Source organism: Aotus nancymaae, unplaced genomic scaffold (genome assembly GCF_030222135.1).
Source record: "Aotus nancymaae isolate 86718 unplaced genomic scaffold, 86718_ANA_hifiasm-v0.15.2.pri h1tg000003l, whole genome shotgun sequence".
Lineage (NCBI taxonomy): Eukaryota > Metazoa > Chordata > Mammalia > Primates > Aotidae > Aotus > Aotus nancymaae.
The window spans coordinates 32,856,530-32,875,615 of NW_026988414.1; the positions used below are offsets into that span (position 1 = coordinate 32,856,530).

Here is a 19,086-nt window from a genome sequence, read left to right on the forward strand (position 1 = left end):
CCCAGCTAATTTTTAAGCAAAATTTTTTATAGCGACAGGGCCCCCCCATGTTTCCCAGGCTGTTCTCAAACTCCTGGACTCAAGCGATCCTCCCGCCTCAGCTTCCCAAAGTGTTGGGATTACAGGCATGAGCCACTGCATCCAGCCTTGGTTTTCATTTTGTTCCTGAAAAGAACACTTAGGACTTTGATTTAAATCATGTTCCCACTTGACCTACCCATATGCTAGAGAATGAGGGAGTGTGAGACTGCCCTTCCATGCCCTTCTTAGATGCTCGGAGACTGAGCTTTGTAGTTAATGTTGTCGGTTCTGTTGCCCAGGAGCAAAGCCATGCTTTTGCTTTCATTGAATGTAACTCTAGCATTTTCTTCCCAGGAATAAGGAAATTGTCAAATATCTGCTAAACCAGGGGGCTGATGTCACTCTTCGTGCGAAAAATGGATACACGGCCTTTGACCTGGTGATGCTGCTGAATGATCCTGGTGGGTAATTTCAAGAAAAGGGTTGTAAATCTACCCAGCCTTTCTCAGGCTGGGAGTCAAGACAGCCACCTCCTCTGTGACCTGTGTTTTAAGCACTTGCTTTGACTTTGGGAGAAAGTCATTCTCAAGTGTCAGGAGCTTACTGCATGATCCTAGGCAAGTCCCTTCCCTCCCCACTGAAGCACTGGACTTGGACCAGGTGATCCTGGAGGCTTCTTCCAGCACCAACCTTCTAGGAGTCTCCAGAGAGGGAAGGAAAGAGAGGGAAGGAAAACAAGACGTGTCTGACTTTGCAGTCCACACAGACCCCAGAATGGCATCTGTGCTTCACAGCGAGAAACCCTGAGTCACTCAGGTAGAAACATAAAGATCCCTTTGACAAGCAGAATGGGAGATGGAACGTTGACCCCACCTCAGCTTAATTGTGTAGGTAGAGGCTGCAGGGTCAAGGCTCCTATCACCATTAGTTCCACCCCTCTTGGTCCTTGCCTGCTACCTGCTACTCCCCTTTGACCCTCCCCTGCTGTGACAGGCCCTCTTTTGGGACCTGGGCTTCCAGTTAGCCAGCTCAAGGGAGAGAGTCTCTGATCTATCATCTTTCTTATTACCCTAGAGTTTCAACCCAGAGACAGAGAAGCCCCGAGGTCCTTCTGAACCACTAGGCTTGAACCCTGTGCTGGGATCCTAGCTGCTGACTGTGAAGAGAGAAGACTTTTATCTCTGCAGTCACAAGTCACCTGCTGCCACTCTTGGCTAGAAGGGTAGCCAGCAGTCTTGCCCTTCCTTATCACAGCACTGCCACCTTTGCCACCCCTTCCCTGCTGCAGTCCCCTGCACTTCACAGATGCGCACTTGGTTCTATTTGACCCTTGAAGAGTTCTGAGAGGGGAAGCAGAGGCTCACATACTCTTGAAGAGATATGGCCACCAAGACTAGGGAAGTGATCTGTCCCAGCCAGAGAGTTGGGGTCCTCTGCCCTAAGTCCAGTGATCCCACTCCACCTAATTGGAGACCTGCTTCAGGTGCCAAGAGTTTATTATTCGGAATCAGTCCCCAGCCACTCTCGCTGGATCTCACATGCTTTTTCTGACAAACTCGTCTCTTTCAGTATTCCTTTTCTCCCTAGCTCCACTTCCGTTTATTCCCTTTCCTAATAAAACAGTCTGTTCCTAGGAATTTTTTTCCTAGTGGGTTTTTAAATGAAGTTTTTACATAAAACTTTTGAAGAAACCCATCCCTATTATTGGATACTTGGAGAGAAAAAAGGGAAATAGTCAGCTGGGCGTGGATGGCTCACACCTGTAATCCCACCACTTTGGGAGGCTGAGGTGGGTGGATCACTTGAGGCCAGGAGTTCTAGACCAACCTGGCCAACGTGGCGAAACCCCATCTCTACTAAAAATACAAAAATTAGCCAGGAGTGGTGGCAGGTGCTGTAGCCCCAGCTACACAGCAGGCTGAGGCAAAGAATCGCTTGATCCCAAGAGGCGGAGGTTTCAGTGAGCCAAGATCACGCCACTGTACTTCAGCCTGGGCAACAAAGCAAGACTCTGTCTCAAAAAAAAAAAAAAACAGAAAAGAAAAAGTCATCAAGAGAAAGCATTGTTAATAGTTTGGAGTATTCTCAATATTGTTTGCAATGCTTTTTTTTGTAACTTAGTTGAGGTAATAGTAATTTTGTAATAATATATTTAAAGCACTTTTATTGCACTAAAGGAATTCCCTTGAATCATCAAGATACCTTTCTGAGGTAGGTACTAATGTCACTGACTTCTATAGAGGCACAGAGAGGCTTTGTAATTTACCTGCAGTTATACAGCCAAGGAGGGACAGAGGCAGAATCCGAACCTCTGCACTCTGGCCGTGAAGCCTGCACTTTTAAACACACTCTCCCCCTGCCTTCCTCATGAAGAGGGCTTCCAATTTTTCTTTCTGGTTAAGTGGGTTAAGCCCTGCTGGCTTGGTTTGCCACCTTTTGAAGATCAGACGGAGAGGCAGGTGCCTTGATTCTGGAATTACACAGACCCTGAAGCTGCAGGGCTGAATTCTAAGTCTGACAGGGGTCATCTTGAGTCTTCTCATGGCCCAACAGACATATTTGCAGGTAAAATGCTGCCTTTTGTGTCCATAGACACGGAACTTGTTCGACTGCTGGCATCTGTCTGCATGCAGGTGAATAAAGACAAAGGCCGGCCGAGCCACCAGCCACCCCTACCCCACTCGAAGGTCCGACAGCCCTGGAGCATCCCAGTGCTGCCCGATGACAAGGGTGGGCTGAAGGTTTGCCTTTTCCTGTCTTAAAGGGGCTTAGGGGGCCAGGGAGATGGGGGCTGGTGGGGAGCCTGCTGCCTCCTCTTCACCAGGCTGGTTTATGCTGGGGAGTCCCAGCAGGGGTGGCAGGTGAGCTGACGGTGAGCAGTAGGAAATGAGGGGGACCAGGACAGTGGCTGCTTTGTAAGAATGTGGGTCCACACCTGTAATCACAGCTACTCCAGAGGCTGAGACAGGAGAATTGCTTGAGCCTGGGAGGCAGTAGTTGCAGTGACCGATTGAGCCACTATACTCCAGCCTGGGTGACAAGCAGGACCTTGTCTCAAAAAAGAATGTGGGTCCATATTGCTAGATCTCTCTCTCTCTCTTTTTTTTTTTTTTTTAGAAAAAATAGAAATCCAGATTTTGATATGGAATCTTAATTTATAAGTACAGGGAATTTTTTAAATTCTGCATGATGTAGTACTAAGCTGGCCAAAGCAAATGCTTCTCTTCCCAGGGAATCCGTTTGCAGCCTCTGTTTTACTGTGCAGGACATTTGCTGATGATGCCATTTTGGGGTCTCCCTGCAGTCCACAGGCCCTGCCAGCTTCCTGGAAACACCAGAAACAAGCTCTGGTGACTGATTGTAACTGCAGGCTGAGACTTTCTCTTTGGATTGCTCATCTTCCACGCCCTACTTTGTTTGAGATCAAACTCACTTTATGCTTGAGAAAACAAAACAACACCCTGGCCTTGCCTGCCAACCTCTCTGCTCTGCATGGGGTGGCAGCGCCTTCTGAAGGCTGCAGACTCGGCGCTGCTTTCGTGTCCATTGCTGGCTTAAGCTCTGCATCCTTCCTCACTGTGGTGTTCTCATAGCTCCCTTCATTCCTGCTCTCAACTGCCATTTCCATAGGCCAGGCCCTCACAGACGCCCTTTGTGGCTGTTCATTAACTTCTGAGTGGCCATGGGTTATAAGCGTCCCTGGGAGCTAGTGCCTGTCCTCTCTAGGTGGGGATCAGCTATAGGAGCAGCTGGCCCAGGCCCTGGTGTAGAGATCCTGAAGCCTCTCATGTTATTGCTGGAGTAGGAGGAGAGAGGTTATGCAATGATAGATGCCTAGGGATCTGGAGCTGCCTCTGTTTCCATCTGTCCCTGTCTGACTGTAAGACCTCAAGCAAGTCAGTACTGCTGTCTGGGTCTCCATTTCTCAATCTGTGCAATGAGGAGATTGATTAGGTGAGGGATGGCAAATAGGGTTCACTGCCACCTCCAGGCTATTGGAAATGACTGTCTAAGGGCTGGCTCAGGAGAGATTTAGTGAGCAACCATGGCTTATTGGGAATGGGTGCTGTGGTTGATCAGGAATGTCTGTCCAGACCCCAGGAGACAGGAGGGCAGGCGCATGTGAATGTAGTCACTGTCCCTGGGCTGGGTGGGTCCTGGACCTGCCTTCCTTGCCCTTCTTGGAGCATGACTTCTGCTCTGTGTTCCTTTGGCAGTCCTGGTGGAACCGAATGTCCAATCGGTTCCGAAAGCTCAAACTGATGCAGACGCTTCCCCGTGGGCTATCCAGCAACCAGCCTTTGCCTTTCTCTGATGAGTCTGAGCCAGCTCTGGACTCCACAATGAGGGCCGCCCCCCAGGACAAGATAAGCCACTCTGCACTCCCTGATGCATCTCCTGTGACCAAAGACAATGGTGAGAAAAGTCTGCATGTGCAGCAGAATTTTCGGAATGGTCTGAGCCTGCACCCTCTGCCCTTTGTCCTACCTCCTGGGCTGCCGTCAGGGGTGAGATGATGTTGGAATGTGACACTGGAGCAGAGGCTGGTCTGGTAGAAAAGAGACTTAGGCAGGGATACAACCATCAGGAGTGTGATAGTAATGAGAAGGTGCTGGCCAGGGGCAAAAGGCTCAGGTTCCTGTCCCACATTCCCTGCTGAGGGACGACAGGCCGCTCAGTGCCTGTCTCTTGCCTTTGATAGATGGTTTCCCCACCTATGAAATATGATTGGTCTATGACACTGAAAGCATCTTGAAATCAAATGAGTTACTGGGAGGGTGTGAGTAGTGAGCTCCCCATCACTCGAGGTCTTCAACAGCTTGTATAACTTTGTCAGTTTGCTGAAGGAGCTTCCCATACTGACTGGAACATAGATAAAATCCCTTCTAACAGTCAGATTCCCCATAACTGGATTAGCTCCTCTGGTACCACTGTCCGAGACAGACTATTGAGCTGAGGGCACCACTGTCTGACCCAGCACAAGAATGGTTTATGGAAAAGCTGAAAACATGCTCCAATATACCTTTTAAGTGCCTTCCTTCTATTAAAATATTGAATACCAATTATTATTAAATATTTAAGCACCCAGGAGAGTTGGTTTTCCAGGATGAAGCTTGCCCCACTCACTCATCCTTATGCTGTGGACACGTGGAGGGGTCATTTCAGGAAATTTCCATTTGTCTCAGGTCCTGGGAGCACAAGAGGAGAAAAGGAAGACGCATTATTGACAATCATGGTGAGCATGGGGCCTTTCTAAAAGCATTTTAGGTCTCCACCAATCATTAGTTGATTGATTTGCAAAGAGGGATGTGGGCGTTTGTCTTTGTGGTGGTCACAGATGGGGTTGCTGATCAGAATGTTTAACAGTGGGCTCAGCTCTGGCACTGAGGAGTCAGAACAGATGCCAGCCCTAAACTGTGGAGGGCTGTGCTGGTGCTCAGCTGATGGGTGTCAGCCCTGGCCCTGTTCTCAGGGAGGCAGGGAATTGAGAGAATTGATCAGGAAGGAGGGAATTGATGGGCAGCATGAGACATGGAGACTCACCATTTGGGCTGTGGAGAACCAGGGAGAGAGGAGTCCAAGAGAAGAGTATATTTTCAGCTGGGGAGGCCTCAGTTTCCTCATCTATGAACTAGAGATGTATTAGGATTAGGATCAACTGTGAGTAACAGAAAGTCCCCAAATAACAATGGTGTAAATAAGTTAGCAGCCTATTTCATTCAGGTAAATAAAGTTCAGAACTAGTATATGGCTCCTTGGAGCTAGGGACTTTCTGTCTGTTGGTCCCTCATGTGTAATTTCTATTTCCAAGGTCACCTCTTGGTTCAAGGTGGCTGCTGGAGCTCTGGCCATCATGGCCTTATTCCAGCTAGCAGGAGAGAAGAGGGGAGAAAAGGTAGCCATGGGCACATGCCAGTGGTCTTTAAAGAAGCTTCTTGGGCCGGGTGTGGTGCCTCACACATGTAATCCCAGCACTTTGGGAGGCCGAGGTGGGTGGGTCACCTGAGGTCAAGAGTTCGAGACCAGCCTGGCCAACATGGTGAAACCCTGTCTCTACTAAAAATGCAAAAATCAGCCAGGCATGGTGGCAGGCACCTGTAATCCCAGCTACTCGGGAGGTTGAGGCAGGAGAACCACTCGAACCTGGGAGGCGGAGGTTGCAGTGAGCCAAGATTGCGCCATTGCACTCCAGCCTATGCAACAGAGCAAGACTCTGTCTCAAAAAAAAAGAAAGTTTCTTGGAAATTACTCTGCTTGTATCACAGTGGGGAAGCTTGGAAATGATGTCTTTGTTTCAAGTGGTCCTTTGCCCATCTAAATAATCATCAGGAGTGTCATTTCTGAGATGTGAGAAGTAGGTACTGGCAGCGGTTTGCAGTGGGGATGGTTATGGTTTTTAAACAAGATCACTTCCAAGACGTTCTTAGCATAGTGCCTGGCCCAGAATAAGCTCCATGGTGTGACCTTGGATGTGTTACCTCCCCTCTCTGGGCTTTACATTCCTTTCTTCTGACATGAGAGCCTAATGGTTAAAGTTGGACTTGAGTCCCTTTAGCTCTAAGACCCTAATACTAACCAGCAGAGGGCAGTATTGCAGAGGACCAGGGAGCAGAGGGCTCCCAGGAAAGACACCAGTAGCATCCATCAGGAACTGCAGAGCCCAGCGAGGGCTCCTGACCTGATCTACCCGTGGCTCCCTGCCACCCCAGCAGGTGTAAATTGATGGCTCTAACACTGACTGTGGGGCTTGTGCTGCCTGACATTTGATTGTGTTATTAAATAGCAATAATTACTTTTGGTGTGAAGACAGAAATGCTATTTTAGAAATTTTGGAAGAAGCAGTAAAACATAAGGAAAATAAATTCACCCTTGATCACACACCCAGCTATAACCCTGGTTAGCATTTTATGGTATATGTCTTTTGAGTATTTTTTGTAAGCAGTTTTTAGCATGTATAAATGTGATATCATGTCATATATAATAATAGCAAATACTATCGCTCTTACTAAGTACCAGCTACTATTCACAGCACTTTGCACGTATTAGCTCATTTAATATTCCTGAGGTTGGCCCTGTTAGTATCTTTCCCATAATGTGTTGAATCCAATTTATTTGCAGTTTATATGTTGTGACCATCTTTTCTGTGTTGCCAGACACCATGTAGCCACATCATATTTAATGGCTACATTAGAAATTCCAGTGTAAGAACGTGTCTCTTTATCCAAGGCTGAACTGTCAGACTCTGGGATTTCTGGCTTTTTGTTATTTTAACAGCGCATATGAATGTCCCTATACCTTCATTTCCCCCACTTGCCTGTTTATTTGCTCAGGATGAACATCTGGAAATTGAATTCCTGGGTCAAAGGTGGTGAATGTCATTGGCTTCCAGAAAGGTAGCAACAATTCAGACTCTTACCCCAGGGAGGGAAAAGGCCCGTTTGTGGTGGTGGGTTTGCTGCTGTGAGTGTGCAGCCCAATCCCGTTTGCTGGATGGGCTTGTTGTGGTCTAGAGGGAAAGAGGGGACAGCATTTGTTTCCAGACTTTCAGAAAAGCAGGACAGAGCCAGCCTAGGAACCTGGGAGGTGTACTCCTTCCCCGACTGCTCTTGCCCTGTAGAGAGCACCAGTGTGCCTGCCCGCCCATAGTAGGTAGGGGTGGCCCGGCTGCCCCGCTGATGGGCACGTGCAGCCGTCAGTGTGGAGATGCCCGCCTGCTCGGCTCCCGAGGCGGGTTTAGCTGTGGGGTGCCCGTTGCTGCAAAGCACCATCTGGCACAAAGTTCACTTTCTTTTCTTAATTAAGGTGAGCATGGTCTGTAAACACTTTCCTTGATGATCCAACAATCATTACTGTGTGGAGTTTATACTGACCCCCAAATCACATTTTCAAAATTTAAAATTAAATTACAATTAAATGTCAGCAGCAGGAGGCATGACTGGAGCAAGCTGAGATGTGGGGGGCTGGGGAAGAGAATGGTGCTAGTCCCCAGGCCTTTCCCCTCCCCCTTCCTCCACCAGCCCCCAGGGCTGCTCCTGCTGGCCTCCTGGTCCCCTGTTCCTTCCTCCTCCAGCCCACAGGGCTGCTCCTGCTGGCCTCCTGGTCCCCTGTTCCTTCCTCCTCCAGCCCACAGGGCTGTTCCTGCTGGCCTCCTGGTCCCCTGTTCCTTCCTCCTCCAGCCCCCAGGGCTGCTCCTGCTGGCCTCCTGGTCCCCTGTTCCTTCCTCCTCCAGCCCCCAGGGCTGCTCCTGCTGGCCTCCTGGTCCCCTGTTCCTTCCTCCTCCAGCCCACAGGACTGCTCACGCTGGTCTCCTCTCCCCTGCCCTTTCCTCCTCTGGCCCCCAGGACTGCTCATGCTGGTCTCCTTGCAGCTCTGCACCTGTGTCCTGCTCCTTTAGGCTCCAGGCCTTTCCGTATTCTGGCCCCTCACACCGTCTGGAATGCCTCTCCTGGTCCTCAGTGAGCCAGCTTGCACTGTTGTTCAGTCCCCACAAAGGTGCCCTCTCACTGCAGCAGGGGTGCCCCTCCTCTGTGCTCCCCAGTTCCCCTGCCTCCCTCACAGCATACCAGCATCACCTGCTTCTCCCTGGCACTCTGTTCCCTCTGCCCCGTTCTGATCTTGCTGCTGTGAGGACAGATCCAGGAGAAGCCTGGAGTTGGTACAGAGCAGACATGGATGTTGCATGGAGGAGAGCTTCAGATGCCACTTAGTTCCCGGCTGGGGTGGAGGGGCGGATGGTGGTGCCATTCCCTGAGAAGCAGGAAAAACCTGGAGTCTTTCCCACAGAGTTGGGAGCCCACCTGGGCTAGTCTAACCCTCAGCCTGTCTTTTTCAGCTTCGAAATGGAGCTCCCCTCACCAGACTCCCGAGTGACAAGCTGAAAGCTGTCATCCCGCCGTTCCTACCCCCTTCCAGTTTTGAGCTGTGGAGCTCTGATCGGTCCCGGATGCGTCACAATGGGAAGGCAGACCCCATGAAGTCTGTGCTGCCCCAGAGAGCCAGCAGGGGCCACCCCATGGGCAGTGTGAGCACAGATACCGTGAGTTGTCTTCTGACACACTTTTACACGTCACTCACTGTTCCCTGATATCATGGTGTGCACCAGGCTGAGGGACCTCAAACTGATGAATCCAGAGGGGTTGCAGCTTCTTTTTCTTTTCAATGGATGATATCCTTTTGTCTAATGAAGCCCTAGAGAGCAACTCAATATGGAAAACAGGTTAAAATATTGAGGTAGTGGGGAACATCTGTCCCCTCACTAGAATCCTAGAGCTCCGAGGAGCACAGTTTGAAGACCTGATCTATCTAATTCAGACTTCCTTTTAGTAGATGAGGAAACTGGGACCCAGAGAATGGGAGTAATAGCTGAAGATCACCAGCCAAGTGATTTCTGGGCAGAAATCAGATCCTTGACTGATAATCAAGTCCCATGCTACATTACTGCTCATGTCCATGATCAGGATCAAACACTCAGAGGCCACTGTGTGTGCTACTGGTGTTTTCTTGTGCCCAAGAATGTGACTTCTGTCCTTTTGCCTGTAGTGATGTTTAACTTGGTTGCTCGTGGTCTGTTTCTGAAATTGACAGCGCCGTCATTGTGGGAGGTATCTCTGTGTAGCCTATACCTAGACGGTAGATGCAGCAAATGGGCAAGATGGAGGGATTCAGGACTGACCCTGTTGCTGTGTGCTGGGTGATTGGAGAAACTTGTGCCCTCCATCTCTATAAGATGGGGCTGACCCTAGCACTCACTGCTGCTTCCTCGGGCTATGGTAGTTATCAGATCACCAGCAGGAGACCAAGTGCCTGGCGCCTGGAGATGCTCTCAAAACAGGCAGGACAGGTTTGCATTTAGTCCACTATTCTTGGTCAGGTAGGAACATGAGGGAGTTGTAGAACCCATCGCTGAGACTTCTATGGCTGTGTTTCCTTGTTAACCCTAGAGGGACAGAACATCAACCTGACCTGCTTCACTCGCTCAGTGGACATTCACTGAATCCCACTGCCATGTAGCCTGGTCAGCCCCATTCTGCCCTAGAAGAGGTGGTGGTCTGAGTGGCAAAGACACAGGCACAGCACACGAGGCAGGGAGTGGTGTTAGGGGTGTGAGAGCACCAGAGAGGTGACTGTGTGTGGTAGGGCACTCGGGAGGCCTCCAGGAAGAGGAGACAGCTGAGCTGGAATCTGCAGGCTGTGGAAGAGTTTTCTCCCCAGTAGAGTGCAGGCAGCAGCATCCCAGGTAGAGGGAGAGAGAACATGAGCTATGGCCTTTGCAAGTGTGTTCTGTTTCACTTACTCAGCAGATGGGTCTCATTCTGGGCCCTGGGGATCTGTCACTGACCCTCTCTTAGGAGTGCCCACAGTGGGGGACCAAAAAGAGGATCTTCGTTTTGGTGTCCTATGGCTGCTGTAACAAAGTCACCACAAACTGTGTAGCTTAAAACAACAGAAATGTATTCTCTCAGAGTCCTGGGGCAGAAAGCCTGAAATCAAGGTGTCAGTGGGGCCCCACTCCCTCCAGAGTCTCCAGGGGGATCCGTTCTTTCCTCTGACAGCTTCTCTTGGCTCTCGGCTTCGCTTGGCTTGTGGCTGTGTCACTCCAGCCTCCATGGTCACATTGCTTCCTCGTTTGTCAAAATTCTTTCTGCCTTCTGTCTTATGAAGATACATGTGATTGCATTTAGGGCCCACCTGGATAATCCAGGATAAGCTCCTCCTCTCAAAATCCTTGACTTGAGCACATCTTAAGCAAGCACACATAAGCTTATCTTCACTCATACCTCATAAGGTAATAGTCAAAGATTCTGGGAATTAGGACGCTGTGTATCTTTTTGGGGGCCACAGTTCAGCCCACTCCAACCTTTTGTCATGTTTACTGAGTACCTTCTTTGTGCCGAGGCCAGAGCTGGGTGCCAGGCATACAGCAGAGAACCAAGTCCCCATGAAGCAGACAGTCCACTGGGGCATCAGACACACAAGGTGACTGCAGTAAACATACACTCACAAGCCGTGGTAAGAGTTGTGGTGTAAGCAAAGAGGGTGCTGGAAGGAAGCACAGATGTATGTTGGGGAGCCCGCCCTACACGGGAGCCCACCCTAGACCAGAGCCCACATGACACCGCATAGGCAGCGAAGGCCTCCAAGACCTGAGACCCAAGGACAAGGAGGAGCCGCTGTGGGAGGAGTGGGGTGAGGATGGGGAGGAGCTGCTGGGTCCATGTAGAACAGGCTGTGTGGGCAAAGGGCCTGAGGCACAAAATGGATTAATATTTTCAGGAAACCCAAAGGAGTTTGGTGTGCCTGGAGCAGACCAAGTAAAGTAGAAGGTGGAGTGAGGTCAGGGTGGAGAAGACGTGACCAAGGGCACTGGCACCAGGGACAGTGGGGCCAGGAAAGGTGCCATGAAGGATGTAGGGAGGAGAAGACCCATTTCAGGCTGAGGGACCAGCAGAGACAGCATCACAGAATCAGGCTTGGAGTCGGGGAGCTGGTCACTGTGCCAGGCTGTGCTGAAGGGCTGGATTTTGTCCTGGATATGCTGAGGCCTCCATGGGTTGTCAGTGAATGACATGGCAGGTTTTTTCCTGGAAGGCCTTGGAGTTGAATGAAACTAAAAGCAAAATGGCCCATGGGAAATGATGTGACATGGGCTTATTGAACTGATGGGCAGGTTGTCAGCACATAGAAGCAAGCTCCATCCCTCAGGGACTCCCCAGCTGGGTCCCAGCAGTGCTATGCTAGGCACAGCAAGCTTTGGTGGGGTGTACACCAGCTGAGTGCAAGAACCCCCTCACCGTGGTCCCGCAGGGCTGGAGGGAGGTACACAGCAAGCTTTGGTGGGGCGTGTGTGTACCAGCTGAGCGCCGGAACCCCCACACTGTGGTCCTCCACGGCTGGAGGAAGGAGCAGCCTCCCTAAGTGCTGTGCCGCCTTATTCTTGCAGACACCCGTCAGGCCTGTTAAATTTCCAAGCCTCTCCAGAAGCCCAGCCTCTCCCACCAATTCTGGAAACTTCAACCACTCGCCTCATTCATCTGGTGGCTCCAGTGCAGTAGGAGGTGTGAGCCGACATGCTGGGGAGCTGCTTAACCGCTCCGGTGAGTAGCTGGGCAGGGCCATTCAGGGAGGTGGGATGATCCCTTGGGACTGAGGGTGTGAGCTATCTGGATATTCAGGCTGCAGAAAGTCCCAGAAATGACTGCACAAGAGGGACTTTCTCCTTGATGTGGCTAAGAGATTTTTCATTGAATTCACGATTCAGAGCTCTATACATTTTCTTGGGGATGTGGGTGAGCGGAGATGGAGGGAAATAAAGTCCAGAATGCTTTTTTTTCTTGTAAAATTTTGCAAGAAATTAAGAGAAATGCATGGTGTTTTCATGGTATTTAAAAATCCATGATGGTTAGACCTTGGAGAGCTTCTCATTCTGCCCTTTCATTGAACAGATGAGGAAACTGAAGCTCACAGTGGGCAAGAGATTTACTTAGGGTCACACAGCAAGTTGGTGGCAATTATGTCTCAAAGCAGAATGCCCCGTAGTTCTTACAGGCTTGTGGCATACTTTCTAGTCCTCCCTAAGGTCATCCAGGATTAACCAAAACCAGCTTTGCAGGAAGTCCACTGTATTAGTCTGTCCTCATGCTGCTAATAAAGACATACCCGAGACTGGATAATTTATAAAGAAAAAGAGGCTTAATGGACTCACAGTTCCATATGGCTGGGGAGACCTCACAATCATGGCAGAAGCTGAAAAGCACTTCTTACATGGCAGCAGGCAAGAGAGAGCAGAGCTTGTTCAGGGAAACTCCCCATTATAAAACCGTCAGATCTCATGAGACTTACTCACCGTCAAGGGAACAGCATAGGAGAGATACACCCCTATGATTCAATTACCTCCAGCCAGTCCCTCTCATGACATGTGGGAATTGTGGGAGATTCAATTCAATAAGAGATTTGGGTGGGGACACAGCCAAACCATATCAGCCACTCTGCTTCTAGTGGAAAAAGCTTTAAGACCAGATGAGCCAAGAAATAAAACAAGGTATAATCTCACCCACTACAGATCATCAGCGTTTCGGTGTATATGTATATATATACCAAAGATGTATACATATCTTTGCAAAGTGTTTTCATATAGATTATGAATATTTATAAAAAGACACAGTACAGCCAGGCGTGGTGGCTCATGCCTGTAATCCCAGCACTTTGGGAGGCCAAGTCAGGCAGATCATTTGAGGTCAGGTGTTCAAGATCAGCCTGACCAACATGGTGAAACCCTGTCTCTACTAAAAAATACAAAAAAAAAAAAAAGCTGGGTATGGTGGTGCATGCCTGTAATCTCAGCTACTCGGGAGGCTGAGGCAGGAGAATTGCTGGAACCCAGGAGGCGGGGGTTGTAGTGAGCTGAGATTGTGCCACTACACTCCAGGTTGGGTGACAAAATGAGACAATATCTCAAAAAAAAATTTTATGGAGCACTTAATATATGTCAAGTAGCATGCCAAGCCCTTTAAATGAATTTTCTCCTTCAGTCCCCTAGCAGCCAGTGAAGTTACCACCTCCCTTTTAAAGATGAAGGACCGGGGCTAAGGACAGTTAGATAACTTGCCTGGGTCACAAAGCTATTAGTTGGCAGAGCCAGGATCCAAACCCAGCAGTCCGACTTCAGAGCATGTTCTTGGAACCACGTGCCTTACTAAACTATAAACTGCTCTGTAACTTGCTTTTTTCCTTTTCCTCACATTGCTAGATTGTGAGCACCTTTTTATGTTGGTACACATATGTCTACAGCTTGTTTAATAAATCTTGTTTAATCAAACAGTGTTCCATTCGTATGAGGCATCAAGTGCATTTAAGCAATTTCCTGTATTAAACACTGAGGCTGATCTAGGTTTTTGCTTTTGTAGGTAATACCTCCCTATGTAATACCTTCGTGCCTCCGTATTTGCCTACATGTTCAGTGATTTCTGTAGTTTAAATTTGCTGGAATCAGGGTGGCCGAGTTCATGAGTAGGCTTGTTTTTGAGGCTTTTGGTATGTTTTGCCCTCCAGAATGGCTCTGTTTAAACATGTGAAATATTTATAGCAGTGCCTGGCACATAGTAAATCCTTTATAAATATTAGTCATTAGTGTCCTCCCTTGAGCACCCCCAGCCCTGAGTATTATCACTTTCTTCCTTCCTTCCTTTTTTTTTTTTCTTTTGAGACAGAGTCTAGCTCTGTTGCCAGGCTGGAGTGCAGTGGCGCAATCTCGGCTCACTGCAAGCTCCACCGCCCTGGTTCAAGCGATTCTCCTGCCTCAGCCTCCCGAGTAGCTGAGCTTACAGGTGCCCGCCACCACTCCCAGCTAATTTTTTGTATTTTTAGTAAAGATGGGATTTTACCATGTTGCCCAGGCTGGTCTCGATCTCTTGACCTCGTGATCCGCCCGCCTCAGCCTCCCAAAGTGCTGGGATTACAGGTGTGAGCCACCATGCCCAGCCCTTTTCTTTTATAATAGTTCAAGGTTGCCAGTAGATTTGGGGTAGCAGGGTGAGGGAGAATGGCAGTCAGGGTTCAGTCAGAAAGCAGACCACTCTGAGCATTATGGAGTTTGGAATTTTTTGACTCAGTCGTAGGAGTAGGCAGGCACATAAAGGGAGTCACAGGGCAAGGGACAAGTCACTCTCCAGCCCTCCTGAAGCCCTGATGTGGCTGGACAAGATGGCCTGTGCAGCTGCTGGCTGGCACGGCTGAGGGGCTGTTGAGGGCATCTGGTGCATGGTGTTGCATCTGTGCCTGGTTGGGGCTGGCACGAGCTGGCCGTGGCACAGAGAAAGCGAGGATGGACTGGGTCTTGCCCACACTGTTGCTTCCCACCTCTTACCATCGCACCTTCGCAGCACAGGGCCTGCTGCCTAAACGTCCACCTCCCGGTTCTCAGGCAGAGTTCTCCTGTGGTCAGCCCTGTCCTGGAGCCACATGGAGAAGGAAGTGTGGGAGACTGGCTCCAACCCAGTCATCACACAACAGTCCACGACCCTTGTGTTGGAATAAGCCCTGTGTGCCTGTATTCACTCCTTTTTGTGTTTCCTCAGGTGGCAGTATAGACAATGTCTTGTCCCAGATTGCTGCCCAGAGGAAGAAAGCAGCTGGATTATCGGAGCAGAAACCCAGCCGTCAGTCAACCCCTGTGGGGCCAGCACTGGGGTCCAGCCCGTCTGAGCTTCCAGCCTCCCCTGCAGGTGGCAGCATTCCCGTTGGCAAGGTGCTTGTTCTGCGCGGCCTCCTCCTGTTAACTCAGATTCTGTCCTAGCATGGCTCACTTGCCAGGGACCATGGGCAGTGCCTTAGTCATGGGACAGATCATGGTCCCTTCCAGCCAGCCAGCCACTCCTGGGCTTTATGAGAAAGGCTGAATTGGTCCCCTGCACCAGGCGTTTACCTCCCTTCACATCTCCAGGTTTGTGGGGCACTGGGCTGCTGTGCAGAGGCAAGGTACACACCCATTTCCTACAGCCCCACAGGTCACCCAGCCTCACGCTGCACACGTTTGTTCACTGATGACAATGAATGATTTAAGAACATGTATTCAGGAGCAACCTTCCTGGGTTCAGCTCTCAGCCCCATACCTCAGCATTTAGAATGGGGCCAGGCACAGGGTAAGCCCGTGTCTGTGCTGATTGTTCCTGTTGACAGCGTTCTTAGTGGCCTTTGTTGTCCTTCAACCTTATTCATCCACTATGTACATCCTGGGAGCATCAGTTCTGCCTGGCACAGCTAACAGTGAGGATCCAACTGTGAACCGGGAAATTTGGCAACCACTCTAAGGACACAGGCAGTCACAGCTTAGTGTGATAGGGGTTGTTGTGGAGCAGGAAAGATGCTGTGAGGGCACAGGTGGGGGGCCCTACCCAGGTTTGAGGGCATCAGGGCCATCTGGATGGAGATCTGAAGGATGAGGATGGAGCCAGATGAAAGGGATATGGATGGGCCAGGGGTGTTGGTGTGACTGTTGTGGGGTGAAGGGACAACTTGTGTAGTACTCCAGAAGTGACAGCATGGCCGAAGGAAGGAGCTGAAGGAAGGACATGAGCAGGACAGAGCCGGGACCTTGCCTCCCTGCTTCTGGGCACCGTGCTTCCATTAATGCAACCAGAGAACAGTTACCACATTGCTAGAGTCCACAGAGTATGCAGTGGATGAGAAACCTAGATGCCTTCCTGGAGCAAGAAGGTTTTTAGTGTCTTCTGACTCTGCCTCTGCCTCCTGAACCTCTTTGCCTTGGTTGATTTCTGGAGTCAGCCCCCAGAGTGTGGGTTCCTGGTTGTGAGTGTGAACTGGCTCCTCCACCAAGTGCTCCCCAGTAGTGCAGCATAGCCCTTTCCTCTTCTGAGGGGACACTATGTCTGGGCACAACCCCCTCTTCATAGATGTCTTAAGCTTCCTTCCTGAGAAACTCTGAACACGGAAAGCCTCATCCATGGACCTTTACACACCGAAAAAGCACCTCCGGAAATTTATGCTCCCAGGATGTACATGTACTGTATGAGAAATAGTCATTTTCTGCCCAACCATTTGGTTACACAACTCTTTTTGTTATTCAAGATCCTTTATGCAATAGGACCTACATAATTATTCTCTTTACAGTATAGCTTCAAAAAGTTTCTTTCTCTCTGCACATCAGCTTATTTTCCATTTTTTATCTTCAAAATAATTTGTGTAATAGGTCCTATATAATTAACTTCCTTTTATAATTCAGCTGCGGGAGAAAAAAGTCTCTACTGATACTTTGATATATTTTATCAGATAGTAAGAATTTTTATAACTATTGTATTTCTCTTTTTGCCTTTGCTACTAGGAAACTCGACTACTCATGAGGTCTAGTGTTTTGAGGCTTTGATACAGTTTTTCTTTGTTATCTAAACTATTCTGATGGTCTTATTGGATGTGTTAGATGCTAGCTTCCTTTAATTATTGTTGGAAATAAGCAAGCATTTCCAAGTTATAAATTATATTACTACTCCCTATTATATTAACTATTACTTTAGTGTATTGGTCATATATAATCTATATATAACTATATTTTGATGAAAGGAGATTTTATCAAAAGATGCATTCAGAAAGCAGTAAACTGGGGAAACCATCCATTTCAACCATCACCTGACATTTGTAACATAATAATAGTGTGCTGTGATCTTGGGGAGCTGTCCAAAAATTCAGGTTTCTGGGCTCCACCTCAGCATACCTGAATGAGACTCTCAAGGGAGGGTCTGGAGAATGTTTTTCCTGCAGAGAGTCTGTTGCAGCCATCCTAGTCCAGGGCTCATAGAAACCATAGCCTTAAATCAAAGGATACAGGAGTGGGCTTTCTATCCCAGCAGCAAAATAGAGACATAAAATGCTTCTTCAAAGACTCCCTTAGTAAAAATTAGAAATTAGTATTCAAAATATGAGCCTCCTGAATCTGGTTTTTGTACTTTGCTTAAAACAACTCACTGTAATGGTGGAATATCCACAAAGCATGGCATCTACCAGGGCCATGAATCAGTGTGATATGAGCTCCAGGAGACACAACATAGGTGGTGTTAGAGTGTGCACCAGTACTTCCCAGATCTCTGGAGGCCAAAAGGCCTGCTAGATATATCAGCTTTCTATTCCTACCCTAAAACTCAGTCATTTCAAACAAAAACTTTTACTTAGCTGCTTGTGTGTCTGTGGGTCAGCAGTTTAGTCTGGACTTAGCTAGGCAGTTCTCTGGTCTGCAGGGATCATTCACCTCTCTGGCTGGTGGCTGAGATGGCCAGGACAACTGAGTCACATGTGTCTACAGTGAACTTGGACATGTTCTCATGGGACTGGCTGAAGGCATGGGCTAAAAACCAATCAGGTTGTTTAAGCAAGTCGGTATGCCGGGCACGGCAGGAGAGCACACAGAACTACATGCAGAGGGAGGGGTAGAGATGATGGCCATTAACACAATCAGCCTACCACTCAAGGGATATCGAGAACAATTCATATATTTTGCAGAATCCCAAATAATCTTATATTTACCCACCTCTTCCCCAGTATGCTGCCCATATGGTCCAGAGTATCATGTTTCTTTACTTTTGGCTGGGATAGATCTACGGGGGATATACTAATTATCTCCTGCTTAATCAGAAATTCTGTTTCAGATTGTCTGTCTTCATGGAAAGAGCAGAGGAAAGAGAGAGGAATTTATTAGTAGTATAGCCAGCTTTTTGGCAAAATCTTTCAAAACCTATGGGAGGGTCTTCTTTTTCTACTCAGGGTTATAATCAGCTAGAAGGAGCATTAAAGCCTTAGTAGGAAGAAAGATATATCCATTTATGCTTAGAAATCTTAGTCTCTACTATACTATATAAGATATCCAATTTTTAGCAAAATTTACAAAACACAAAAAGACAAGAAAAACCACACTCCCTATAAATGAAGCAATCATGATAATCAGGTCTGACAAAGGTGTGAGAATATTTGACGGAATTTTAAATAGCTATGATTAATATGTTAAAGGTACAAATAGAAAGTATAAACAACACGCAAGATCATATGGGTAACTATTTTAGTAGAGAGATGAAAACTATAAGAAAGGATCTAATGTAAATGCTAGCAATAAAAAACATAGTTACGGAGTTGAGAAATACCTTTGGCAGGCACCTCAGTAGATTTGATGCAGCCAAGAAAAGAATCAGTGAACTTGAAGTTAGGTCAGTAGAATTTACCCCAACTGAAACACAAAAGAACAAAGAAGAAACAAATACAAAACAAACAGTGCTCAGAAGTCATGGCATGATATCAAATGCCATAGCATACAGATGATTGGAATCCCTAGAGGAAGAGAGAGAGGTGGGGCAGAAGGAACAGGTAAAGAAATGATGGCTAAAAAATGAAAAGAAATAATGATTGAGAATTTCCTCAAATTGATGACAGATGCCAAACCACAGATCCAGGAACTTCACAGAACACACTAAACAGGATAAATACCAAAAAGGATATACCTATCCATATTATGTTTAAACTACTGAGAACAAGCCAAAGAGAAAATCTTGAAGGCAGGCTTTTCTTGAA

The 19,086-nt window shown here is 48.2% G+C and overlaps 1 protein-coding gene across 6 annotated transcripts in view; it reads left to right on the plus strand.

The window, feature by feature from the left end:
• Positions 1-19,086, plus strand: part of ANKS6 (ankyrin repeat and sterile alpha motif domain containing 6) — a 70,009-nt gene that overhangs the window by 17,548 nt on the left and 33,375 nt on the right. For all 6 annotated transcript variants that reach the window (XM_064379602.1, XM_021665490.2, XM_012475755.2 and 3 more), the window contains 7 exons: positions 376-482; positions 2,614-2,762; positions 4,239-4,437; positions 5,208-5,257; positions 8,855-9,058; positions 11,963-12,116; positions 15,096-15,265. In XM_064379602.1, the coding sequence (XP_064235672.1) occupies positions 376-482; positions 2,614-2,762; positions 4,239-4,437; positions 5,208-5,257; positions 8,855-9,058; positions 11,963-12,116; positions 15,096-15,265 (1,033 nt within the window). The remainder of the gene's footprint in view (positions 1-375; positions 483-2,613; positions 2,763-4,238; positions 4,438-5,207; positions 5,258-8,854; positions 9,059-11,962; positions 12,117-15,095; positions 15,266-19,086) is intronic.